The 24,656-nt window shown below is 37.7% G+C and overlaps 3 protein-coding genes across 5 annotated transcripts; 1 reads left to right on the forward strand and 2 right to left on the reverse strand.

Moving 5' to 3' along the window:
* Positions 1 to 310: 310 nt before the first annotated feature.
* LOC135642585 (zinc finger CCCH domain-containing protein 19-like) lies at positions 311 to 14,966 on the reverse strand. 2 transcript variants are annotated; one of them, XM_065158851.1, is made up of 11 exons: positions 13,328 to 14,966; positions 13,174 to 13,253; positions 12,284 to 12,471; positions 9,524 to 10,439; positions 9,320 to 9,447; positions 7,118 to 7,177; positions 6,986 to 7,036; positions 6,811 to 6,881; positions 4,994 to 5,145; positions 1,989 to 4,887; positions 311 to 700 (listed from the first exon to the last, which is right to left on the reverse strand). In XM_065158851.1, the coding sequence occupies exons 1-10, from the start codon at positions 14,752 to 14,754 to the stop codon at positions 2,012 to 2,014; spliced, it is 5,949 nt and encodes a 1,982-aa protein (XP_065014923.1). In that variant the 5' UTR covers positions 14,755 to 14,966; the 3' UTR covers positions 311 to 700; positions 1,989 to 2,011. The 2 variants fall into 2 exon arrangements, with proteins under 2 accessions (XP_065014923.1, XP_065014918.1); XM_065158846.1 differs by lacking the exon at positions 311 to 700 and having other exon boundaries at positions 1,593 to 4,887.
* Positions 14,967 to 16,006: 1,040 nt separating this feature from the next.
* On the reverse strand, positions 16,007 to 17,105 carry LOC135672329 (auxin-induced protein 22D-like). The gene is made up of 4 exons (XM_065180785.1): positions 16,796 to 17,105; positions 16,501 to 16,709; positions 16,316 to 16,409; positions 16,007 to 16,227 (listed from the first exon to the last, which is right to left on the reverse strand). The coding sequence occupies exons 1-4, from the start codon at positions 16,966 to 16,968 to the stop codon at positions 16,164 to 16,166; spliced, it is 540 nt and encodes a 179-aa protein (XP_065036857.1). The 5' UTR covers positions 16,969 to 17,105; the 3' UTR covers positions 16,007 to 16,163.
* A 602-nt stretch (positions 17,106 to 17,707) lies between these two features.
* Positions 17,708 to 24,615, forward strand: LOC135642589 (uncharacterized). Of its 2 annotated transcripts, none has more exons than XM_065158861.1 (6): positions 17,708 to 17,977; positions 19,708 to 20,008; positions 21,758 to 21,916; positions 22,487 to 22,782; positions 23,843 to 24,081; positions 24,293 to 24,615. In XM_065158861.1, the coding sequence occupies exons 1-5, from the start codon at positions 17,783 to 17,785 to the stop codon at positions 24,056 to 24,058; spliced, it is 1,167 nt and encodes a 388-aa protein (XP_065014933.1). In that variant the 5' UTR covers positions 17,708 to 17,782; the 3' UTR covers positions 24,059 to 24,081; positions 24,293 to 24,615. The 2 variants fall into 2 exon arrangements, with proteins under 2 accessions (XP_065014933.1, XP_065014938.1); XM_065158866.1 differs by having other exon boundaries at positions 24,296 to 24,615.
* The last annotated feature ends 41 nt before the right edge of the window (positions 24,616 to 24,656 follow it).

A 24,656-nucleotide genomic window follows, 5' to 3' on the forward strand; every position in this document is an offset into this window, starting at 1 on the left:
CAACTTAGATTTAACGGGAGAGACTTATATGCTATTTTTTTTAAAATATAAAAGTTATTTTAAATATAAACAAAGTCATATGAGCTAAAATAATTTTTTTAACTTAAATTATATATATCATTATATTAATAGTTTATTATGAATCGATATGATACATAAGAGTTATTTTAAAAAAATATAAGAGTTATTTTATATTTTAAAAATATAAAAATTAACTCAAACTTAACGAGAAAAACTTATATACTATATTTTTTAAAAATATAAAAATTATTTTAGATATCAGTAAATCATAAGAACTTAAGTGGTTCACGGTCAAAATCACATGAGCTAAATAAAAATAAATCTTAATCCTAATAAATAATAAAAAGGGGATTACAAGCAGTAATATTATAAAAGTGTTATTTATTGCATGAATGTGTAAATTAAAGATCACCCATTGTAAAGTACAAACGACTGCCGTGGAGGGATGCATCGAATCTGTGAGTGGGGGCAAAGACAAAAGAGAGACCAGCAGTGCAGCTCCAGGTTGAAGCAAACCAAGAAAAGCTTCAACAGGATCGATGCAGCTTGTCCCTTCGCCTGCCTCTCTACTCCCTATGCAATAATTTCCATCGATCAGTGATGCTGCAACGAACATTAAAGCGAAGCTCGCTGTCTATTCCTCCACATCTTAGCATTATTTAATCGCCAAAGTCATTACCTGCAGGCGACTTTTATAGAGCCAACTTAGAGTCGTGCATGCCACCCACCTTCCTCATATGCATTTGTTTAAAGGTGAGCATCAAATGCCTTTGAGTTTGCTTTTTTCTTCATCAATGGATACAGAAATGTATCTTTACACCAATCGTATAGCCAATACAAAAGACAACCTAACTTATATAAGAGCTCTTGCCAGCTTTAAATATTAGAAAAAGTTCCCACAAAATAGAAAAATCATTGGATATTTGCTTAAGTTAGAAAATTTATAGCTAATATTCTGCCTCAAGCAACAATTGATGATCACAAAATCAAGTGTAAATGACACACTTGTACATTAGAATAATGTTGCCTCTTTGCTCACCATCTATTGATTCTTTGGAGGTGTCTCTTTGAACTCTAATTAGAAGATAGATTGCACCTCCCTAACTCATGCTACCTACCATTGTCACATTCCTACTCGAGTAACATGACCTAGCTTGTTCTCCCACACCATATCAAACTCAGCAAAGAAAAAAAAAAAGGAAAAATCTTGCCTGCTTCAGACATAGCAATCTTCTTTTGAATTTGAAGATAATTATATAGGACCTTTCCAATTTGCATGCAAACTAGGATCCATGCAAATAGTCCCTTCGAACTCGTAAATAATGCACAACTGCAGTCATCATCCTGTCATGCATCTGATAGATGTTGTGTAATGTTACTAATATAGTGTACTCTACTTCTGGATAATGAAACAAATGCTAGCATAGAGAAACTATACATAGATTCTTAAATAAGAAATCTCTAGAAGAAAGGGGCTATGATTAACATAGATCTTGCAAACCTTATATTGTTGATATTGCATTAAGGCAGACATGATCTTTTTGTCCAACAAGTTCATCTAATAAGAGAAAGCATGATTGTTACTGTGTCAAATTCACCTAATACATACTGCCACTTCCGCACAACGTTTTGAAAGACTATCCCTTCTGTGAAACAGAACAAAAAAGAAAGAACGAAAAGCCATGCAGTAATCCAAGTACACAAAAAGCAGAACCGGGAGAGTTATCTTCCGACTCAAGTTCAAGAGCTTTGTATTATATCTATCATAGTCTTGATTCAAATGCGAGTAAAGAGGATCATGACTAAGAAGACAGTAAACAGAGGCAGGTAACGTTGGCTTCGTATGATCTTTCAACGCCATCCATGTTCTACATGGCATCACCACAAAATACAGCTCGCAGGAATGCACGGTTGCGACTCCGACAAACAGATGGAAAAGGAAACTTTAACAAAAACCAAAAAGTTACCTGCTTCGTAGATCCTTTCTCATTTATGGGTGGAAATAGTTACATGATGCTCCTTTCTTGCAGTGCCCCATCTCGTGGAATTTGCATATGCCCGTCTGCCCTCTTGGAGGTAGAGATGATCCCCCACCAGACTGCATCCTGTTCCATGAAGGCCTCTGTTTTGCTTGCCCTGAGTCATTGCCTTGCAAGTTGTCACACCGACCCAAACGCCTGCTTCCACTTTGTGGTGGTCGTGTACTTGAGCTCTGAGAATTTCCAGCTGATGGAACCCAACATGGGTTGATATTTCCTTGTTGTGATCCCCAGGAAGCATCTGTATTCATGGTCCCCTGTGCTGGTGTTTCCCAACTCTGGTTTGCATTTGAGGGTGCCGGTGCTACCCAACCAGGACTAGGGTTTGTGTGATGACCTGGTAAAAGCATGGTCCAAACAGGATTTGCTGTTAAATTTCCTTGCGACTGACCTCCCCATCCAGAAGGTTGCTTAGTGTTCCCCACCACCGGAGATACCCAAGCTACATTCATATTTGTGTTTCCATGTGCTGGTGCTACCCAACCTGTGTTCATCATTGTATTTACCTGATTTTGAGCTCCCAGACCCATGTTCAGATTTGCAATAGTTTGAGCTGATTGTCCACAAGGCATGTTCATGCTACCGTGTGCTACCATTCCCCAGCCAGCATTCATGTTTCCTTGTGGCACTGGTGTCCAATTCATATTTCCAGTACCTTGAACAGGCCCAAGGTTTACGTTTGGATTTTGTGCAGCCACTGCAAAACCAGTGTTTTGAACACTGGATCCAGGATCAAAACCCAGTTGTGTTTGTTGAACAGGTACAAGAGTTGCATTCACACCAAAATGAGAAGACGAGAGTGTGTTAGAACCATCGGAAGGAAGCGAGTGGGTATTGTTAACTATGGCAGAACCAGTAGCAGTGTTCCATCCATTAGGTGTCATGTGTGGTACAGATGGAGTCAACTTGTTACTGCTCTTTGTATGTGTTGCAGAATGCATAGGCTCATGACCTGGTTTGTGTGGCTCTGGGGTGGGAGCTGCAGATGTTTGTGACCTCTGAGCTGAGATTGATTGAACAAATAAGTTAGCAGCTGCATTACTAGGATGAGCACTTAGATCAGGTGCTTCAGATGAGACCTCCGGGACTAGATTAGATCCTGGATATGGAACAGTTAAAGTTTGATGTAACTGGTTGTCCACAGAAACAGCAAGAGGAGCTGAATTCCTCATTGAGTCAACCCTGAAAATTTTGGAACTGGCTGCTGGTGCTAAATTTTCTACTTCAGTCACATGAGTGTTTTCCTTGGGATCTTTAGATGGATCACTAGTCTCCAATTGAAAACTAAGCCTCTCAGGATGGAAGCAAACGGATGAAACTGAAGTCCCCTTTTGAGCACAAGCCACAAAATCACTATTTCTTCCACTTCCATCTGATTTCCTTGTAGTTTCATCAGATGATCTATCATGCACTCTCAGCAACTCCTTGTCAGGATCATGTTGGCCATGCAAGACAAAAAGATGATCCTGCTTATCATCCGACTGAGAAGAAGATAGCTGATCATGTTCAGAAGATAATATCCCACTTGCTGCCGGTCTACGGGACAGGGTCATCTTCATTTCTAATGACTGGTTGCTGCACAAGCCAGCCCCAATTTTGGTGGAACTAGAGCCACCAAAATCCATCACATAACTTGGTCGGTTCATTTCATCCCTCAGAGGCAACTCAGGAGCTGTTTGATTTTCTGAAGCTGATGATGACTCAAGTTCAGAATTCTTTTTGTGAAAGTTACCCAAAGCATCAATTTTATCTGGATGCTGGGTCAAAGCAATGGTTTTCCCCAATAAAACAGTGTCTGTTGTGGATCGAGATGCAGAATGAGATTTAGCACCATCTAAAATAACGTTTTGACCAAGCACAACTTGTCCGGAGCATGTGTCCAATTCCCTCAATGAATGTGATGAACTTCTACTGGATTCATTAATCGTCAGGGAACACTGCAGTTCCTCCCTGCCCCTCGAAGTGCTAACCGAGGCTGAAGTGGTAGTTTGCAAAGAAGCACTAGATGACAAGTGTTTATTTATAGAACCTTCAGCGATCAACCAACATTTGCTACTTGGTTGTGCAGTAGGAATAGACACATTTGGTGAATCCCTGGTGTCCCACTTCTCATTTTCTCCAAATTTATATTTTTGTGCATCGTTCTTGCTGTTAGACAATGCAATATTAATACTTCCTCTGTGAATACCTTCCAAATTAGTTGCTGATTGGGAAGTGCTGTTATTGTGAGGTTCCCACTCCGGCAAGTCTTTCTCAAATTGACCAACCAGTGCATCACTCAGTAATATGGAGTCTTCTTGCTTCTCAGAAGTTCTCCATATTTTCAAATTACGAGGGAAGTATCCAGTAGTATTCCACTTTCGTAATTGAATGATTGAAAATGGCCCTTGAATTTTCCCAGAGGGATCTTGATAGTGCCAAATCTTATCCGATTCATTTGCTATTGCTGCAAGCCCACCTGGTAAAGATGCTTTTTTATTTCCTTGCGCACCATCAGCTAACTGTTCAGATCTAATCACTTTCTCGTTATAAAGACTGGCATCTGAAGAACTTGCAATCCCATGATTTTTTGAAGCCTCAGAACTACTTGCCTGGCACACATCATTAGCCTGATTCAAGGAAAACTCGATTGTATTGACACCTCTGACAGAAGAAGAATCTGTAATAGAAGCACCTTCAATCAGTGTACTTCTGTTTGACTCCCAAGTGTTTGAATTTTTCCGTGAACCACTCCAGCTAGCACTTAAAATAGAACCTCCTTTTCCAGGAGACTTAACCTCCTTCCCATTCCTAACGAAGGAAGATCCTCTTGATCTGTTATAGTAATCTGCATGTTCAGAAATCAAATTATACTTTAGATCTAGTCATCAACAAACTAAATGATCTGAGGAAAAACCTTAACACATGAAATGAAATTCCAAGTTGCCTTATACCTTGTTTTCTTATATCTGACTCTTCTTCCTCGGCAGACTCATAGTCCGGATCCATATGTGGGTCAGTATGTATTTCAGGGACCTCATTAAGCCTACGATTACGCTCTTCAGGTGTGTTCAATAGCTGCAGCTTCTCTACACACTCTCTAAGCGTTAAACGGAGTTAAGGCCATAGAAACATCTTTTGGCAATGCTCATTAGTGCAGGCAATCAGTTAAACATGATCATGCTGACAGCATCAACTATGAAAAAAAAGAACTGCAAGCATGTCAAGTTTGTTTGGAAACACATACTCAGCTAAAAAAATTACATCGGAGACCACAAAATGTATCACGAAAATGGCAAAGAGCTTGATATTAATAAAAAGTGGTTGATTTGCACCTCACCAAGTTATTGATATTCTATGGAGAATTTTACTCATGACAAGCAACAAGAAAATTAATCAAGCTATAGAGCACAATTGCTATTCATAATGCTCTCTGGAAGACTTGACAAAAGGCTCAACCAGCATCAACCCTCTAGAGATGGTAGGAGCTATTAAGGTATAACAATATTGACTTACTCAAAAGAGAAACTAGTCAACAATTAAAAAAATCTAACTTATTGATTGCAACTCAAAAATTATACAAAAAGAGCAGGAAAAGAACTCCATAATTAGAAAGCCATAGGATCACAGAATAGTAAGGAAAAAATTATTTGCTAACATAAAGAAAGGTATTTGCTAACGTAAAGAAAGGATTTTTTAAGTTGAAGCCACTAATATTCCAATGAATGGTATACAAAACTAAACTAAGCAAGCTACAAGCATATGCTATCTTAAACTATTACATCCTATTGACCAGAGGTAGCATTTTTCTCTCAGATAAAAGAAACCAGAAGTAATGGAATTGTCCAATCAAGAAGCATTTTTCACATGAGAACTGTCATTTTTTTAATGTTTTTATTAGTAATGAAGAGGAAGAATCTTAGACACCACTTGCAATTTGTAAGTTGCACGAGCCACACAACTATGCTATATGTGCATATGCCAGAAACAGCAACTATGCATGCATATCATTCCTATGCAACTTCGTAAAGCCACACAATAAAATTGCTGATTATGAAGAAAAGTACAAATACTGGAAGATTTAAATCTTGGTCCAGTACCAGATTTAATAACCTACCAGACCAGTATGGTACAGGACCACAGGTATATTGAGCAATGTACCAACTTGAAGCGTCTAGTATCATTAAATAAAAAAATTAAATGACTTTATGCCAGTTACAAGCTATATGTTCCAAACTGGAACTTAGCCAGTTGATACCAGAACAAACTAACCACTATGGTCGAAATTTGAAACCATGGAAATACCATCTATGATGTTGAAGCTAACTATGCTTCGTTGCTTCACCTAGATGACTTTTGATAAGCAAGACCATCAACGTATTTCCAAACAGACCTTGCAGTGGAAGTATCCAGTTTGTTCAATCACCAAAAATGTTCCCAATCAGTCATCTCTGTGCATGCACAAGCAGGAAAACAACCACATGAACAAGCATCCAGGCATACTTTCGTACAAGCCCATAGACACAAGCATCCTTGCACTAGGGATGATGCTTAAGAGATTCTTTCTCAAAATGCACAACCACAGAAAAAGAACCAACTGATGATGCTTATTCAATGAACTAACAAGAACAAGAAACCTACCCAAAAGATAGCTAATGTGAAAAGACCTATCAATCTAATTGTCTTCAGAAACAATAAACAATATCATAAGCAGAAGGATGCAGGATTCAGTACGACTGAAACAATAAGAAAGTGTAAAATTAAAGGATATTCTTTTCTACGACCTTTTTCACTAGCACGATCACGAAGATGACCAAGTCTTAACTTCTCACTTTCCAACCACTGATAAAGAGAAACAGTATAGCAACCATACCAGAGCGGGAAATCATAAGCTATCCTTAACTTCTCCATCAAAATAAAACAAATTTTAGAGGGAAGACACTTACATCATTTATTCTAACAGCCTGGAGAGATCCAGCCTTTTCCTGAACATCTCCCTTAGAAATATAAACAAAAGTCATTTAAGATATTCTGTTACACATCTAGATCAGGCTGAGAATAAGAAAATAGAGGGGTACCACTGTTAGCCGACCAATAAATCCACATTTAATACTTTGTCTTAAGCGTTTGCATTCCTCCTGCATGAAAAACATGAATCATGTCATGCAAAGATTGATAAAAGCTTGCACAGTCAAAAGACTAACATTTAAATATAATCCATGGCAGCATAAGATAGACAAGGGCAACCATTTTAGAGCCATTAAGGATTTCTACAGAGGCTACTAAAAGTAATTGTCATAAGGGGCTTAACAGCATTGCAAAAAGAGAGCAAGTCAGATCTTGCCTCATGAAAAAATTATCTAATCCATTATTAATTAATCTCAACTATAAGTTATGTCTTGAGAGGCCTGCAAAAAAAATCATGTTTTGCAATGCTACAATATCCATTGTCAAAAGTAAAAAACTGTTGGTCATCCTAACCTCCTCGGCCCCCCATACAGAACATACACATGCAATCCCAACAGTAAAGAAAACAAAAATAAAGTAAACAGGAGGACCTCCAAGAGCACTAATCTAAGAAATAAAGATCCTAATACGTTGATGAAGAATACAAAAGAAAAGAGATGTTCCTACAATTCTCAGGCATAAAAACCTTTTATATATAGTGTTGTAAGAGCTAGTATGATGATAATCCCCCCTGTGATCAGCGGCTGCCCCTCCCTTCTTACCCCTGGACAAATGCCCCTCTTGCAGTCTCACCGGACTCTCAGGTTTGTGCAACTTGAGAGGTCAGTTTTCATGAAAAAGGGCATGCATGTATTATTTAATTTGTGATAGATCTTCCTTGTGGCCAAGAAGCGTCAGGTCCAGTTATGGGGCCTTGACTGGTTTGAGCCAGTATTTATTGCAATCAAACATGCTGGAAATACAGTGCAACAGTCCTGCTTGCTATCTGATCTTCACAATAGTTTTTCCTTCAAATCTGTCATCTGTTGCATCAGGGCTCTCAAAGATTTGCATGATCATCTGATGCCAGCCAGATTGCTTAGTACAAGTGGCATTCAGATCGCCCATAAGTCATGAGATAAACTTTGTGATAATCAAATAAAATGAATAATAGTCCAATCTCCAATTTCATCTCAAAAATTAAAATGCTCAAACCAAACTGCCATGTTCCACTTGAAGCACATGTCTAAAAGGTTTTCCACAGTCATCTGCCTCATCTCATGTCCTTTCAGATTTTACTTGGCTTTGATTTTAAAAATAAGAACATTTATTTAATCCTCCTATTTGTTAAATATTTAAATATTTGTGATTAATTACTAAAAATATTGTCTATTCTTATTAATAGAAGACATACATGACTAATGCAATATTAGCCAACATATGCAAACAAACACAACTATATAATCATTATGAATGAAAAAAGAGTGAAAAATAACATGGCATCACTTGATCTCATGCTATGTAAACAGCATCTGCTATACATCTTCAGCTGTAGGAATTGTTTGAGAAAGAGGAATCACATATAAGGAGTGATTGTACATCATTTCTTCCTAATAAGTAATATATTATGGAAGATCAGAAAAGGCAACAGACCATTTATTCCTGCAGGCTTGAAGATGGGCATCCATTTATCATGAAAAATAAGATGGACAGTCAAAGACCAGCTTGCATTTTTGTGGATATGTGCACAGGATAATTTAGTTAAGTATTAATTAAAAGGTCTAGAGTAGAGAAAAACCAAGGAGATGAGCAAGTATTATACTAACACAGCTTATATGTAGATATAGGAAGAGAAGAAAAAGACATTGCCCTTTAGTGCAGAAAATTAAAACCAAAAACTACACATGAGCAAGAGAAAACATGTTAGTTATAATTAAAAAATGTGAACTCCTGATCTGAAATGGTTTCATGGTGTTAAACTCAAGGTAAAGAGCAACTATAGTATGTTACCTGTCCCTAGAAAGTTAACATATTATGGAAGATCAGAAGAGGCAAGAATCCACCTATTCCTTGTCCTAGAGATGTGCATTCAAATATCACAAAAACAAGATAAATAGTTTAGCACCAGCTGCCATGTTTGTGGATGTGCACATAAAAGAATTTAGTGAATTGTTAATCAAAAGATCTGTAGAAAGAGAAAACCTAGAAAATGAAAAAGTATGAAAACTCAAACATGTTTGTTTTCCATAGGTATGGAAACGTGAAGAAAATAATATAACTCCATTCATGCAGACAATTAATACCAAACGTAGGTTGTCAAGAAAAAAGTTCACCTCGGTGAACTCCTGATTAGATATAATATCAATGGGAATAACCTCCTCCTTGTTTAAATTCAGTATCTCAAGTGTGACATCAGTAGTCTTCTTCCCGCTTTTGTATCTTTCTGCTGCTCTGCTTGTACCTGTATAAATATACAGGTAAACATCTGGTGCAAGCAGCATAAAACTAAAAGATATTTAAAAGCAAATGAAGCTTACCAACAACTTGGACTAATCGGTACAGATCTTGCCGTTGACCAACACCAGAAATCCTTATCCTTACAAATGATCCAATAACTTTCTCTTCAAATGAAATATCATCAACCAACTCCTCCATTAAATTGCGACATAGATACATTAAGCTTATGTTATGAACATCGATTGCTGCATAATCATCAAGGTCATTTAGTAGCTCCTTCTCCACCTTCTTTCTTGTTTTTCGTCTCTTGTCGGGCATTATCTTCAAGGATATATCACTAGTTTTTGCATTTATTTGATCAGTATCAGGATCAGGATCTACAACCCCTCCTTGCTTGTCCTCAGTATCCAGTGGTGAAACATCTTTCAAAAGAAAATGTGATTCAAGAAGTTTCAGCATTTCAAAATGCCCCACACGTTGCTTTCCAAAAAGGTTCTGTAGCCTTGAATCACAAACAATCTGGCTTTTTCTACGAGGATCACGGAGTTTATTTGTTTTAATATACTCAAGCAAAAGACCTTGAACATCAAACTGGGATAGAGCAGTCCTATCACCATTTTTCATATGCAACACAAACTCTAAAAGTTCATCTGAAGCCCAGTTGCTGTCCCTGGAGACCGATGTCCCATCATTTTCTACTACTTTTACTGAGCCTTCCTCATTGACAGTGTTTCTAGATCTTTTCCTTATCTTCCTCCTGGAAGAAAGGCTTTCTTTATGCTCTGGAGAGCTGTCTGAACTTGACACTTGTGCTTGTTTAGCATTATGCAAATCATCAGAAGAGTCCTCTTTTTCAGTGGCTACATCGGATTTCTTAGTCGAGTTTTTGGCCCTTGTCAATTCTTCCAATGTCAATGATAATTTTGCTTTCAATTCTAACCAGTAGTCTTTGAACAAATATTCAAAACTACTTTTGTCATCAAAATCTACTCTGATCTGCGTATACAAAGAATAACACTGTGTTATCATATTGAAGATGAGTTGGAGAGATTTGAGAATCTAATAATAGTAGAAACAAACTAACACAAAGGAGAAACTTGATGTTAATGTTTTCAAGCCAGAACCACTGTGGTAAAAAAGAAAAAGACACAAACAATTATCATATCTTAAAAGAACATAACAACATGAAATATGTTGATAGCACCTAAAAGCAGGTGCCCAAGTGCCACGTATCAATTTACACCCAAAGCTGCCGGGTTTCACATTATTTTTATTCCATAGATTCAATGGGATCATACTTCCCTATAGTGCACCAATTTAAGATTTCCCTCTGATTTGCATCATTTAGTTAAATAATTTGCAAGATTAAACTTGAGAATTCTATTGCACGTACAATTGATGTTTATGTCCTATTTTTAGAGGTCACTAAAACTTTTGGAAGATTAACTTATCTCATTCTGTAGGAACATAACATTAGATATACTCCGAAATCTTGTAACATACTTGCCACTCAAAACATTATAATACCATATTTACCACCACATTCTCTGAAATATAAATATAAATATATATATTTGGGCAACAGAAAATAAATATTTGGTAATATATGTCATTCTTTAGATTTTGTCCTTATATTATTAATTAACCAATTGAGTATATCTAATACAGTGAAGACCCTTTTTACCTCCTTTTACATCTTTCTAGCTTCACATTTATCATCTCCATAGGAAAATAAAGTGAGATTATTTTTATATTTAGGATATACCTTTTAGATTTAACTCAATATCATATACAAACAAATGTTGAATTTCCAATAACATATATATTTTTTCAAAGAGTAAATAGCAAATATGGTATTCTAAGAGTTTGAATGAAAGATATGTACAAATCTTCAGAAAGAGACATTTTGTTACATAGAAATTCCTCTATGAGATTTAGTTTACTTCAGAAGATTCAAATCAAGGTTCCAAAGATTGCAACACAGCAGAAAGAAATATAGCATTCCACTAAGATCTCTAAGCAATAAAATGTGAGATTTTGATGACGGATGGCCTTTGTGTATCTTTATATTCATTGTTATGCAAATCTGACATATCTGAATTTCTTCCTTCAAACTATTGTTCCTTCTTAACAACAACCCCCAAAATGCTGTCTAGTCCACCAGAATAATTCTTCTGCATCAGCATTATATCATAAATGGTCGAAGCTGCCGCATAAAGACAACTTGGTCCATATATTCTGAGGTGTGAATAAAAACCAACAAGACATGACATATCAAACATGAGGAAAATATTGAAAGCAATTATCCAATTGACTGACCTGACAAAAAGATACTTAACAATCAAACTCAATTCCTTCATCTAGCAAAAAACATTATATGTTACACAATGTTTGGAGAAGACAGTTCATATGTTGACCACAGAAATGAGTATGCTTACATCATTCTTTTGTCAGTAGATTGGAAAAACAGAAAAAAGTAATTACAATATATGCAACAAGGTTAAATAGAAAAGGGAGAATGCATGTCAACAACATGTGTTGTATCAGGAACACACAAAAGTTCCCATATTATGTTGACACTAATTGAACACAAAATAATTAAAAAAATTGTAATAAGTTAAAATACTGTGATTTAAAAGAAAAAGTGAAAAGCTTGAAGGGAACCCAGAAAGGCCAAAGCATTCAGTAAAGAAATCAAGAGAAAGAAGATAGACCATTATATTCCAGCAACATTTTCATACAACAAATGAATTCACGCATGAATCGAAGGTAAGTTTCTGTGGTAAATTTTTATAGAGTTTAATAGGAAGCAACATACAGAATTAGAAAATAGAACAAACCATTTTCTCATTCCCATGCTCATTTGTCTCTATCAGCATCACAGTGCTCATGCATGTTTGGCAGAAGCCTTTATTTCCTCTGACACAAAAAAATCCAGATTCTTTGATGCACCCTCTACACAAAGCATGAGTACAAGTAAAGCACATATGGTGGGCAGATCTTTCGCAGCTGCTACATATATGCCAGCCTAGAATGCAACAATAAAGAATATATACATTAGAGACACTCAACAGGGAATCAAGAACCATGGGTCGTCATAACTTCAACAGGATAAGAAATTCAAACATAAAAACAATTTTTGCTCTTATAAATTGTACATCAGAAAGCAGAAAAAGGAAGATAATAAATAGAGAAGAATCCAAATTCTAAAATGTGACAGTCCTTGAATATGATGCTCTCCTGCTGGACTTGTTCATTCAATTCTTCTTACTCCAATTTGAAATCTAAGCTTTGAAAACCTAATACTTGTTAGCTAATATGCCATCAAAATTTCCCCAATAAATCCATGCCTATCATCCACTACTAACCATCCCAAAAAAATCCACTACTTGTTCATCATAAATTTAGCAAAATTTTCTAGAAGTTTCTCTCTATAAGATAATTACAACTGTGCAACTTTATAATGAGCTGTTAGCTCAATCAAAACATTGAAGTCATTGACTAATATTTCTGAGAGTTCAAAATTACTAGGACTAATCTAGAATCAAATATAATGGTTACCTATATGATCTCATGGGTGGATAAGAAGAGAGGTTTGTTAGGCAATAATGAACGTGTCTCCTCAGTAATGCCATTATTAACGAATACACGTTATCCTAGATCGGGAACATTTGCGAGGAATTGAAGAGGCAAGCCAACAAAATTGTAGAAGAAACAGTGCAGAACATACCACAGGTCCATCGACCCTTTGCACGGAAAAAAGCCTCATCTCGATTAACACATGAAGGATGGTATACCTTTGGACACCCTCTAGAAACAAAAGAAAGGAAAAACCAGTAAAAACAAAACAGGACATAACAAAATGGCAGTGAAAGCATACTAACCTACGATCACAGACCACAAGATCACCTCCATCAAAGCATATAAAGCACACCTCTTCCTCCTCTTTTCTCCTTGAAAGTGTCCTCGCTGCCTGTCCCTGAGCCTTCGGTGGTCGGCCCCTCTTCCGCCGCCCTCCACCCCTTTGTTCAACAACTGATGTGCCATCTGTCTTTGCATCCTTTTGTGCTGGCTCATCATCGATAACATCAGCACTGCCATGAGACATGGTGGATGCATCATGCTCAATCTTAGCAATGTTCTCATCTTCTCTATAAGAGACAGAGGGAAACTCAGCAAGGGAGACCTGAGGCATCGTAGGTTCTTGCCCCCCAACATCTACTATCTGCTCATATAGGGGAAGCGGTACATTGTCCAATTTGTCCGCATCAACCAATGACACCTCTTCCTTCACAGCATCATCATCGCCTGCGGTGGCAAGAGCGTCAATCTCAAAGGCTGCTACTTTCTCAAGTCGTTCTTTGGAGACGGAGGGTGACAAAGCAGCAGGGCTCTTAGGCATTGAAATGTCCTCCCCCCCACAGTTCTCTGCCTGCTTACATGCGAAACTTAGCACACCATCGACATCCATCTGAGTCACTGCCTCTTCCAGAGCAACATCATCGTTTGCAGTGTTGGCACTGATGACGGTCTCAGAGGCAACAAATTTCAGAAGGCCAACATCAGAGCTACAGGGAAGCATCAGAACCTCTTCCTGAACACCGTCCTTCTCATGATGCTGTAGGGGAACTTGCACACTGTCGACATCCATATTTGCCTCTTCCACAGCACCATCTTCACCAGCAATGGTGGCGGTGGCGTCAGTCTCAAAGGAAGCAAATTTCAGGAGAACGCCATCAGAACCAGAGGGAGACACAGCAGGCGAGCCCAGAGAACTCGAAACCTCTTGCTTGAGACTATCCTTGCCCTGTTGCCATTGGGGAATTAGCGTGCTTTTGGTCTCTTCCGCTGCCATGTGCAGTACCTCCTCTTTCAAGAGGTCACCTGCATCAGGCTCAAATACGATCACTTTCTCAAAACCTCCATCAGAGCAGCAGGAGGATCCCACGGGAAAGCCCTGAGGCAACGAGACCTCTGCCTCATCGTGCTCCGCCACCTGCCCCCGCAGGAAAATTGGCGAGTCATCGGCTTCCTTCACCTCCAATGACGCCGCCTCTCCATCACCATCACCGGCGTAGGTGACATCAGGGACAGACTCCAAGGTGGCAAGTTTCAGGACATCTACGTCCGAGCCGAAGTGGGGCGACGCCACGGAGGAGCCCTGGTGCACGGAAGAACAACCAGCCTCTCCTCCGCACTCCGCCCGATCGCATTGGGAAAGACGGGCCTCGTCAACCCCCACCGACGGCGACGGTGGCGAATAGGGCTCCGCGACGTCCCGGGCATCCTCTCCTCCCGATTCTTCTTCCATCGACCGTTTCAGGCAAGCAAACGGGAGAACTCCGAACTAGGGTTCCGGAAAACTCTGATCTTCCCCGTTTCGGCCGGATTGAGCAATGCGAAAGGAGGCGTTTTGCCTCGATTCCATTTCGCTATGATTCCCGCTGGAGATTTCTGATACATTCGATTCCTGGTGAGGGTTGGCAAGCGTGCACATAGCAGTTTCGGTCTTCCGGGAACATGTAGATGGACGGTCAATATGAAAGCGAGTTTCGGATAAACGGTAATCGAATACCTTCTATAAATTCTCCGTGAAACAAGCTTTGCTGCGTTTGGTGGCGATCATCGAAATCCCCACTTTTATAAATGCTACAAAAAGATGATTTTTTTTCCCTTTTTCTTAGAAAAAAACCATATTTTGAATATTTTCTAATCGGTAACTCTATTTTAATTTTTTAAATAGTACTTCTAATTTTAAAAAATATTTAAATTATTTTTTTTGTTTTTTTCATCTGTTATAATATTTTGGCCGTCATAATAAAGATATTATAAAATCTATTTAAGAATATTATAAATAATCGAAATAAACTTTTGGCATTAATCAAACTAATTATAAATTTAAAAATATAATATTATAATAATAAATGAGTAATGACCATAAAAAATGATATGATATTATTTATAATATTTTTTGTATATCAATAAAATATCATAAACACTTTTGAAAATAACTATAAATGACTATAATAATTAGAAATAGATTAAAAATAAATTTAAAAAATTGATTGAAAATTTTTTAAGGAGTATTTGATTTTTTAAAAAAATTAAAAATATTTTTTGAGAAAAAGTAAAAGAAGATACTTTTGGATGTTTTCTTGAGAAATCACCTATCTTTTTTCTCATTAAAAAGGAATGACTTGATCACACTTTAGTTCTTGCTTATTAATCTTGATTAAACTTCCTTTTTATTCTCATAATCTCTCTTTACATTTTACTTTTATTTGATACAAAATAAAATAAATAAATTTCACTCTTCCCTTCTCTTTCTTTCATCAGGTCATCTCATCTCATCTCATCTCATCTCTGGTAGCCATGTTTTCTGTGCTTTGTCATCCCTTCACGAAGATCCAAAGATGAGCGGCCATGTCGAGGCTTCAAGTTCTTCGAGGTCCTTTCTCATTTCTGTACTCACGATTGATAGCCATACAACAACAAAAACCTTTTCTCTATGTATCTTGTGGGCAATATACATGGATTCTACAAAGAAAAGAAAAACTGGAAAATTCAACTATAAATCATTCTTTTGAGAATCAAAATCAGGAAAACTGTTTCAGTACAATTTCTTCCCACTTTCTTTTTGTTTTTACTTGGTTCTTTGGGATGGAAGATGGTGATCCAAGTAGCGAAAGAGTCCTGTTAATCTATGTGTACTCGTTGAACTCATTGACCTCTTGCTTCATATCCCTTCATTATCCTCAGCCTCTTGCACGAAGAGATGAACATCCTGCAGATCGGATGTAGAAGAGGTTAGCCCATAAATATATGAACAAGATGGTTCAGGAAACCCAGCAGCCACAGAGCAAAGGACTCACTCCCATGGAACATCTCCAACCAACATCCAGTCTCCATCTCTGTCTTCATATGTGATTGCGTTGTCAGACTCACCAGTATGTGCTTCTACACCTCCTGCAATACCAAAGCAGCAGTATACTAATTAGGTCATCATGATCTTATTTGTATATCCATCTATATCTTTGTGTCTTCTCACATTGTATACCTAAGGAAAAGCATCTGAACTTGTCATCTAAGGCGTTCCTGAGCTCCTTATAGCCATTGTAGATCCTGAGATCCACTTTCCTCAAGTAAGGAGCTCCATCCATGCTGACCTTCACGTAGATCCCGGAGTTATCTTCCGTCTCCAGCTTCCTTGCCCTAGAGCTGTTCATCCTGTAAGATCTAACAGGCGGCCATCCGACTGCTCTTGCTCTGCATGCCATGCCAAATCCCACAAAACCAATCAATATTTAGATCCGGCAAGAATCTAAAGATCTCTAAGCTGTGCACGGACTTACTTAGCTGCAGGCGCCGCGGTATCCTCGGATCTGTTCCTTGCAAAAGTGCAGCACTCCTCGTTTGTCCGCTTGTTAACCCTAGAGGAGACCGTCGCTGGCTTCTCCGGCGCATCGGACGTCCCTGGGAGACCGAGCGTCAGCTCGGTTGCCTTGAGGTTGTCAAGATCTTCCATATCTTGACAGTCGATCGAACACTTCCTGTGCGTCTCTTTTCCGGCGAGATCAAGCTTCGTTTATGAGGTGACCACAAGAAGATGGATGAGGAGGAGAAGGAGAAGGCTGTAAGCAATGGTGGTAGTCGATTCATCGAGAGGTTTGCGTTAAATACAACTCATCAGCGAATAGAGAGAGCAGGAGGGAGGGGACAAGGGGCCGAGGTAGTGTCTCTCTCAAGGCAACCGACAACAAGGCAGGTAGGGAAGATGGGGAGCACAGCCGAGCAAAGTGCCGGGGCAGCCCCCGGCAACGGGAGGAAGTGGGCCACGGTCCGGCGGAGGGGGTTGCCGCCCATGTGGGCGAGCACGGGGCAGTGGGCCATGTGATGCCCCAAGGCAACGCCGGACTTTAGGGACAAGCCCTGCAGCTTTTGATGCGGTGGAGACCTACGCCGGCCACATGCCATGTTCATTGTTCCTTGTGTATCCATTGCCGTCTTTATGAGCCCAATCTTTTATTACTTAATTTATAGGTAACTCTTTAAATGGATCCATCTATTTGATACCTCCATTGTAATGGGCCGATTCGAGTATATTTTTATGGGCCGGACAATTAATGGGCCTCAGACTTTGATATTTAAGTTGATTATATATATATATATATATATATATATATATATATATATATATATATATATATATATATATATATATATATATATATATATATATATATATATAAATAAGCGAGGTTTTTCTTGCCGGTTGCCTCAACTTCGAGGGCTTGCCGAGGCATTCTTGAGAGGGAGGGCCAGAATAAAGAGGGGAGGAGATGAGGCCGGCGGAGTCGAGGTTCCTGCAAGAACTGGTGCTGTACGCAGCGAGTGCCGCGCTGAGCTGCCTCGTCCTCTTCGCGGGGCTGCGCCACCTCGACCCTAACCGCGCCGCCACCAAGAAGGCCCTCGAGCACAAGAAAGAGATCGCCAAGCGCCTCGGCCGCCCCCTCGTCCAGACCAACCAATACGAGGTCATCGCCTTCGCCCCCCTTTTCCCTTTCGCCGCCTCTCCTTCATACGATGATAATGATTGTTTCCGACCTTGTCTTGGTTTCTTGCATGTCGTGATCGCTTATAGTCGGTTTTATATGTGAAATTTTTAGATTCTTGAATGTATGCTTAACAGGTATGTCCATACTTAGGGTTTTCGTGAGGGGCTGAATTCGTCAATCTGTTGTAGTCCCTGATTGTTCAACATTGAAATTTGTTAAAGAATCATCTTTTAATTGAACCATATTGCAATAGGTTAAATGTCAATGGTCCAATTTTAGTTCCATTTTTAAAATCTTTTTATTGACCTTTTCTTCTTGAATAGTTTATTTACATTGATAAGTGCTAACAATAAATGCTTGATCTGTTGCTAAGGTGTGATTGGTCCGTGTTCCTTGCCAGTTTGTGGTCCAATGGAGTTTCTTATTTGGTTAATTAATGTTGATTTCACCAGTACTTTTGTAGTTGTTAGTTTTTAATATTTTCTTCTAAGTTTGATCATATACTCATTTTTGACATCTTATTTCTTTAACATGAAGCATTTGTTGCATTGAAAATTTGGGTATGTCTATTCTCGAGTTATGGTGATGGTTATTAAGGGTCTTGTGACAACCTTATGCTTTCTGTGTGAAGGTGTAAAGTGTAATTGATTTAATTTTGACTAATCAAGTTGGACTGCCAGATGGATTTATCACACATCCTACATATGACCACTTCCTTCTGGGCATGGACTAAAATTTTCCTTATATAGTATGGTCTGCCATGAAATATACATACACTTTCTTCATCTTTCTGCACCTTTTCATTTACTATCACTAGTGTGAAGCTCCATTTTTTTGTGTATATCAACTTTGTTACATTTGGTGTGTTACAACGGGTTGTGTTTTTCTCGTTTCTGGTGAATATGAGCCTTGTTAAATAATATCCTTTGGCTGGATCATTGTGGACCTGGCATGGATACTGGTCTGTATGGACCAAAAATTATAGAACTTAGGTTTATTGTTCAGAACCTTTATTGTTGGGAGTTCGTTTTACTTTCCTTCATGTCTTTCTTGATTGCAAAGTCATTGCACAGGTGTTAGAATGAGTGTCTATTGTGGTGCAAGTTTGAGCACATGGCCGTTTAGAGTATTTGTATTTTGTAAGTGCTTGGTATATCTTGAACAGTCAAATGTGGACCTTGTTAAGAATTGAGAAGTGCATTGCCATCTGGCATCAGACTAAGCACTTAGAGATTGAACTTCCACTTTAATCTTTTACATAATAAATGAACACCTTGCCAGCTTTGTTTTTCTCTTCCCTGATGTTTCCATAGTTTTTTTCTATTGTAATATTTAATTATAAACTTGAGTCAGTTCACAATAAAGGATATCAATCTTGATATACATCATAAAGTATGAACTGTCATTGCATCATGCAGATATCAGGCCTGTTAATTCTACATGGTTGTGCTCCAGCATTATTACACTATAAGAAGTGCCATGCTGCAGAATAATATCTAATATGGTAGAAGCCAAGTTTGGGGGCTTAAACCACACACACACATACATGTAATGACATCCTCTAAGATTTACATGTTACTTTTAATTTTTATAAAAAATCATTTTTTGGAAACAAATTAACATTATTTTTAATGACACAAGTTGATTAGAACAAAATCATAGTTAAATCAGCAATGCAGTAATGATAAATTATATAAATGATTTTGCAGGATGTGATAGCTTGCGATGTTATAAATCCTGATCACATTGATGTTGAATTTGAGTCTATTGGGGGTTTAGAACATGTGAAGCAAGCTCTATTTGAATTGGTCATTCTTCCACTAAGCAGACCTGAGTTATTTTCCCATGGAAAACTTCTTAGTCCACAAAAGGGAGTTTTATTGTATGGTCCACCAGGAACAGGAAAGACAATGCTGGCAAAGGCCTTAGCAAAAGAGTCTGGGGCAGTTTTTATTAATGTGAGGATCTCAAATCTGATGAGCAAATGGTTTGGGGATGCTCAAAAACTTGGTAAGTCTAGATTTTATGGCTTGTAATGCAGGACTTAATTTTGCTCTTTTGATGAATGTCTTCATTTCTGATTATCATTAAAGCAGTTTCTGTTTCCCGTAAAAATGTTTTTAATTACCTTTTTGCCAGGTGTTAATCTTTTAACTTTATTGACATATTGATGAATTAATACAAAGATGTTTAAGGTTACTGACTTCATTTGAACCCTTCAGCATAGTTTTCCTTGTAATACTATTTTCTTCATTAGAAAGATGTGAAGAAGAACTGTCCTTTTCGTTGTTTGTTTGTTGTTTTTATTAAGATAAGATAACTATTAAGTGATTAGTAGCATTAAATTCCACAAACTTGAGTATTTGTTGTTACATGTCATTTTCCAACTCTACATAAACTACGAGGTTGTTTATTTGATTATGACCTAAGCTTTTCTGCTGTGATTGTGTTCTCATAAAAAGCATTTTGAGATTTCTATTGAATATTAGGAGTTGAGTTTCCTGAATGACAACAACAATTATGTAAAGTGGTTGCAAGTGGCATAATGATGGAAAAGGTAGGGCTCTAGATTGATTTGTATGGACTAGAAAGACAGATAGATCAAATCTGAAATAGATTCGGTAAGGTCACTGTCAATGAAGCTTTCATGGTCTCGTATTAAAGGTGAATGTCTTGGAAAGTCCTGCTGAGAACTTGATGTACATGTAGCATCTATCCCATGACTGTTGATTAAATCCATAATGAATGCTAAAGAGCTGTCTCGTCCATTCTATCCTTTAAAGTCAGGTTTTGCTGGTTGTAATATTGTCATGTTCTATCAATTGTTATGTTTTGTTAGTTGATCTTACATGGTAGGAGTTATTGTTAATATAAAAACATTAATATGTATAGTAGTGTTGCATATTCATTTATTTAAAAAATGATCTAACCAATTTAACTTTCCTACCTGGGTTATTTCTTTCTATCAGTCTTAAATTAATGCACTGATTTTTTGACACTGGTTTTCTGGGAGGTTAAATAGGGAGCACTTTAGTTAGTGCATAAACAATGTTATGTGGAGTTTGTAAATGAGTGTCCTTGCTCCTATTTGTCTGTTCCGAAAGAATGGGTTAGTAGTAAATCAATTGCATAGAAATGGTGTTGGCTGACGGGGAAAGAAATTGTTTGAAAATACTAGCTGGAGGCTTCAGACTACTGGTTTATTCTCTTTTGTTCTCTGGTAGTATTCTCGTTTTGTCTCTCCTTGATCTCATTCTCTCTAATGTTCTTAGTGGTATGAAGATCAGTCCAAGATTACTGTGAAAACAGCTGTATTAGCATATGGAAAAGTTCCATATGTTCAGATATTATTATTGTTCTGAAATCCCAGATGCTTTGGCCATCAAAAATTTATCTGATAAAAAACAAGGTAGGTTGCAGGAATATTATGTGAGAGTAAAATTACATCATTCCTATACACAGTGTTGCTAAAAATATTTAATGCAAATTATATTTATTACTTAACATGAAATTATTCATTTTATTCTGTTTTTGCAGATAAAACTTAAAAGTTTGTAAATATTCATAGGAAGAAAATATCCTAGGGTTCTTCTACTCTGGAATTAGGATTGCTTGCCTTCTGTGTTATGCTCAGATTGGGTATTAGTTGCATTATATCATGACTCAAATGTCTACTGTAGATAGGCATTGCATCCATAAATTTACTTTTCTTTACTTTTTTGGAATACTTTGCTTATATTTTCAATGGATTTATTGCAGTGGCTGCTGTCTTTACCCTAGCATATAAGCTACAACCTGCTATTATTTTCATTGATGAAGTGGACAGTTTTTTGGGTCAGCGCCGTAATACAGATCATGAAGCCATGACTAACATGAAAACTGAGTTTATGTCTTTGTGGGATGGTTTCACAACAGACCGTGAGTATTTGGAACATTCTCATCTCTGCTTCTATTTTCTTGATTAATCTGTCATTATTGCTCTTTTAACCAGCAATGTCTTATTTCCTTGAGATATGACTAATGGTCTTCATCAGCAATATTATTGCTGTTTTAATTTCACTTACTAATTGTTATCGAACTCATTGGGGAAGGAACCCCTAAGCTATCAATGCAAAGCATGCACTTTAGTACATTAGCATGTATCAAAATTATAGATTTTTCTTTGATTTGTAAATTAGTAATTGTAAAGTTTGGTTGGTGATGCGCCTGTAGAGGGCTTTCATCATTTGTCCATATGCACACATGCCAATAAGATGTTAAAGCCCAGATTGATTGATCATCTTAATGAAGTGTTAATTTCAAAGTTCTAATTATCATGAGGTTTAAGCATGAGTGGCTGATATGGGCATGTATGATTCCATGATAAGACATGACCATGAGAAAGAATGTCCTCTATACATTTATTAATTTATTTGCCCGAGCTCGACTGATGTGTTTTTGTTAGTTGCAATTCTTTTATACTAGTTCTATTTGCGTCAATTTTTACAGAGAATGCTCGGGTGATGGTACTTGCTGCTACAAATCGCCCATCAGAGCTAGATGAGGCAATACTCAGGCGCTTCACCCAGACCTTTGAAATTGGTATGCCTGATCGAAGTGAGAGAGCCAAGATACTAAAGGTGATCTTGAAGGGTGAAAATGCAGAAGCAAACATTGATTATGACTACATAGCTAACTTGTGTGAAGGTTTTAGCGGTTCAGATATACTCGAGCTGAGCAAACAAGCAGCCTATTTCCCTGTTAGGGAGCTACTGAATGACGAAAAGAATGGAAAAGCATCCAGTGTGAGTATATTATATCGATATCAATTATGCTAATTATTTTTGTTGCAAAATATAAGGATGACCTACATTCAAAATCATCAATTTACTCAGGTATTTACCATGAATTTTCTGTATATCCTTCTCAGAACCATGAGTTGATCAACATGGACAGGTTCTGCAAACCGCAAAATTCCTCAAAACTGTGCCTGACCACTGGATTGGGAATTTTCGAACTAGGGCTTGGTCAGAATTGTGAAATTCTTTTCTGACCACATAACACCTGAGATAAACACGCAATCATCATCTTGCCCTTGTGTATGCAGACATATACTCTGATTACCTGCAACAACAGCCTAACTAACGATTATGTTGATTGGGATGGAAAAAGACAAACCTATGATCATGTTGGGTTGCATTTCTCTCGACATTACTGATTCCATCTGAGTTCCACTTCTGGACATCGATTACTTCCAGCCATTATAATTTTAGTGATGGTTACATCCACATTGTTATTCCATGCTGGTCTCAACCTTTGTTTGTCTTTCATTTTCCATTTAAGGTCTTGAATTTGAACCGATTTGCCCTCAGTACTGGTGCACTAGATGGTCATTTTTGGTGGAAGAGAACTTGCTTGAATAATTCTAAATTTATTTGAAGTTGGCTTCATCTCTAGCTTTTAGAGATCATTGATTTTTCCTATTTGTGTCGAGAGAGGGTATTAGAAGCCGTAAGCTTTCCGTTGCAGTGGTGGGTCCCCCTGTGTAGGTAGGGCCAGCTAAAGCTGCTAACTTGTTTTGGATCAATGCTGGTTAACTTTATATATATATATATATATATATATATATATATATATATATATATATATATATATATATATATATATATATATATATATATATATATATATTCAGCGCGGACTGGACCAGGCTAAAAACCATGCTCATCAAACCCATACCAAGTATTCGATGCCTTATTATAACTCCCTTGTTTCTCAATTTACTGCATGATTTTAGCAAGGTGGGAATTGCAAGTATTGTAAGATGTGTTTCATTCATATGACAACCTTAGCTTCTCCTACCAGGGACCAAGACCATTAAGACAGTCTGACTTGGAGAAAGCACTGGTAACTTGTAGAAAGGTGAAGAAGGCAACTGGTGAAAGCAGATTGGGATCGCAATCACCTAGGTGGTCTGCACAAACAGAGCCAGATGATGATCAGGTCCATAATGCTATCTTGGAGATTTCGAAGCTCATGTCTCGAATTGTGGGCAACCAATCAGAACCGCAAGACCCATAGGTTATTTTGCATCGAGTTATAAGGTGCTCTATTTCTGGCTCTTATCTATTTAGCAACTTTGCATCGAGTTGTCTTTCAGAAAGTCTGCTGCATTCACCATAGATAGAGTTGATTATGTTTTCAAAATTCTGCTGATTTGAAATATTTTTTACCAAATATGAACAAAGTATTTGAGTTCTGATCAGCAGTAGAATGCCAATTGACGACAGTTTAGTGACATGACTTTTTTTTTAGTAGTTGTGCAGCATGCCATATCACAAGAATTGTACTTCTGGAGGTCTACAAATAACGTGGAGCGAGTACCGTGAGCTACTATCTACAGTTCAATACCGTTCATCTCAATGTTTGTAATCGAGTATTCACTGATGTCGAGAGAAGTGGTCACCGCACCAGACGACAAGGCTACTGACACTAGTTTGGAATCGAGATTTTTTCATCCGTTGTTACTTTTGAGGCAGGCATGCATGCATGCATCAAACTCTACTAAGTTGTACTCCATAGTGACATTATTCTTTTTTAAATAAATAATTCTTCATGATCGTGTACTCGTCCAGAAATATGGTTGTTTTTGCCTAAACACTCATGTTTTTCTTTTTAA

Source organism: Musa acuminata, chromosome BXJ1-4 (genome assembly GCF_036884655.1).
Source record: "Musa acuminata AAA Group cultivar baxijiao chromosome BXJ1-4, Cavendish_Baxijiao_AAA, whole genome shotgun sequence".
In the NCBI taxonomy this organism is placed as follows: domain Eukaryota; kingdom Viridiplantae; phylum Streptophyta; class Magnoliopsida; order Zingiberales; family Musaceae; genus Musa; species Musa acuminata.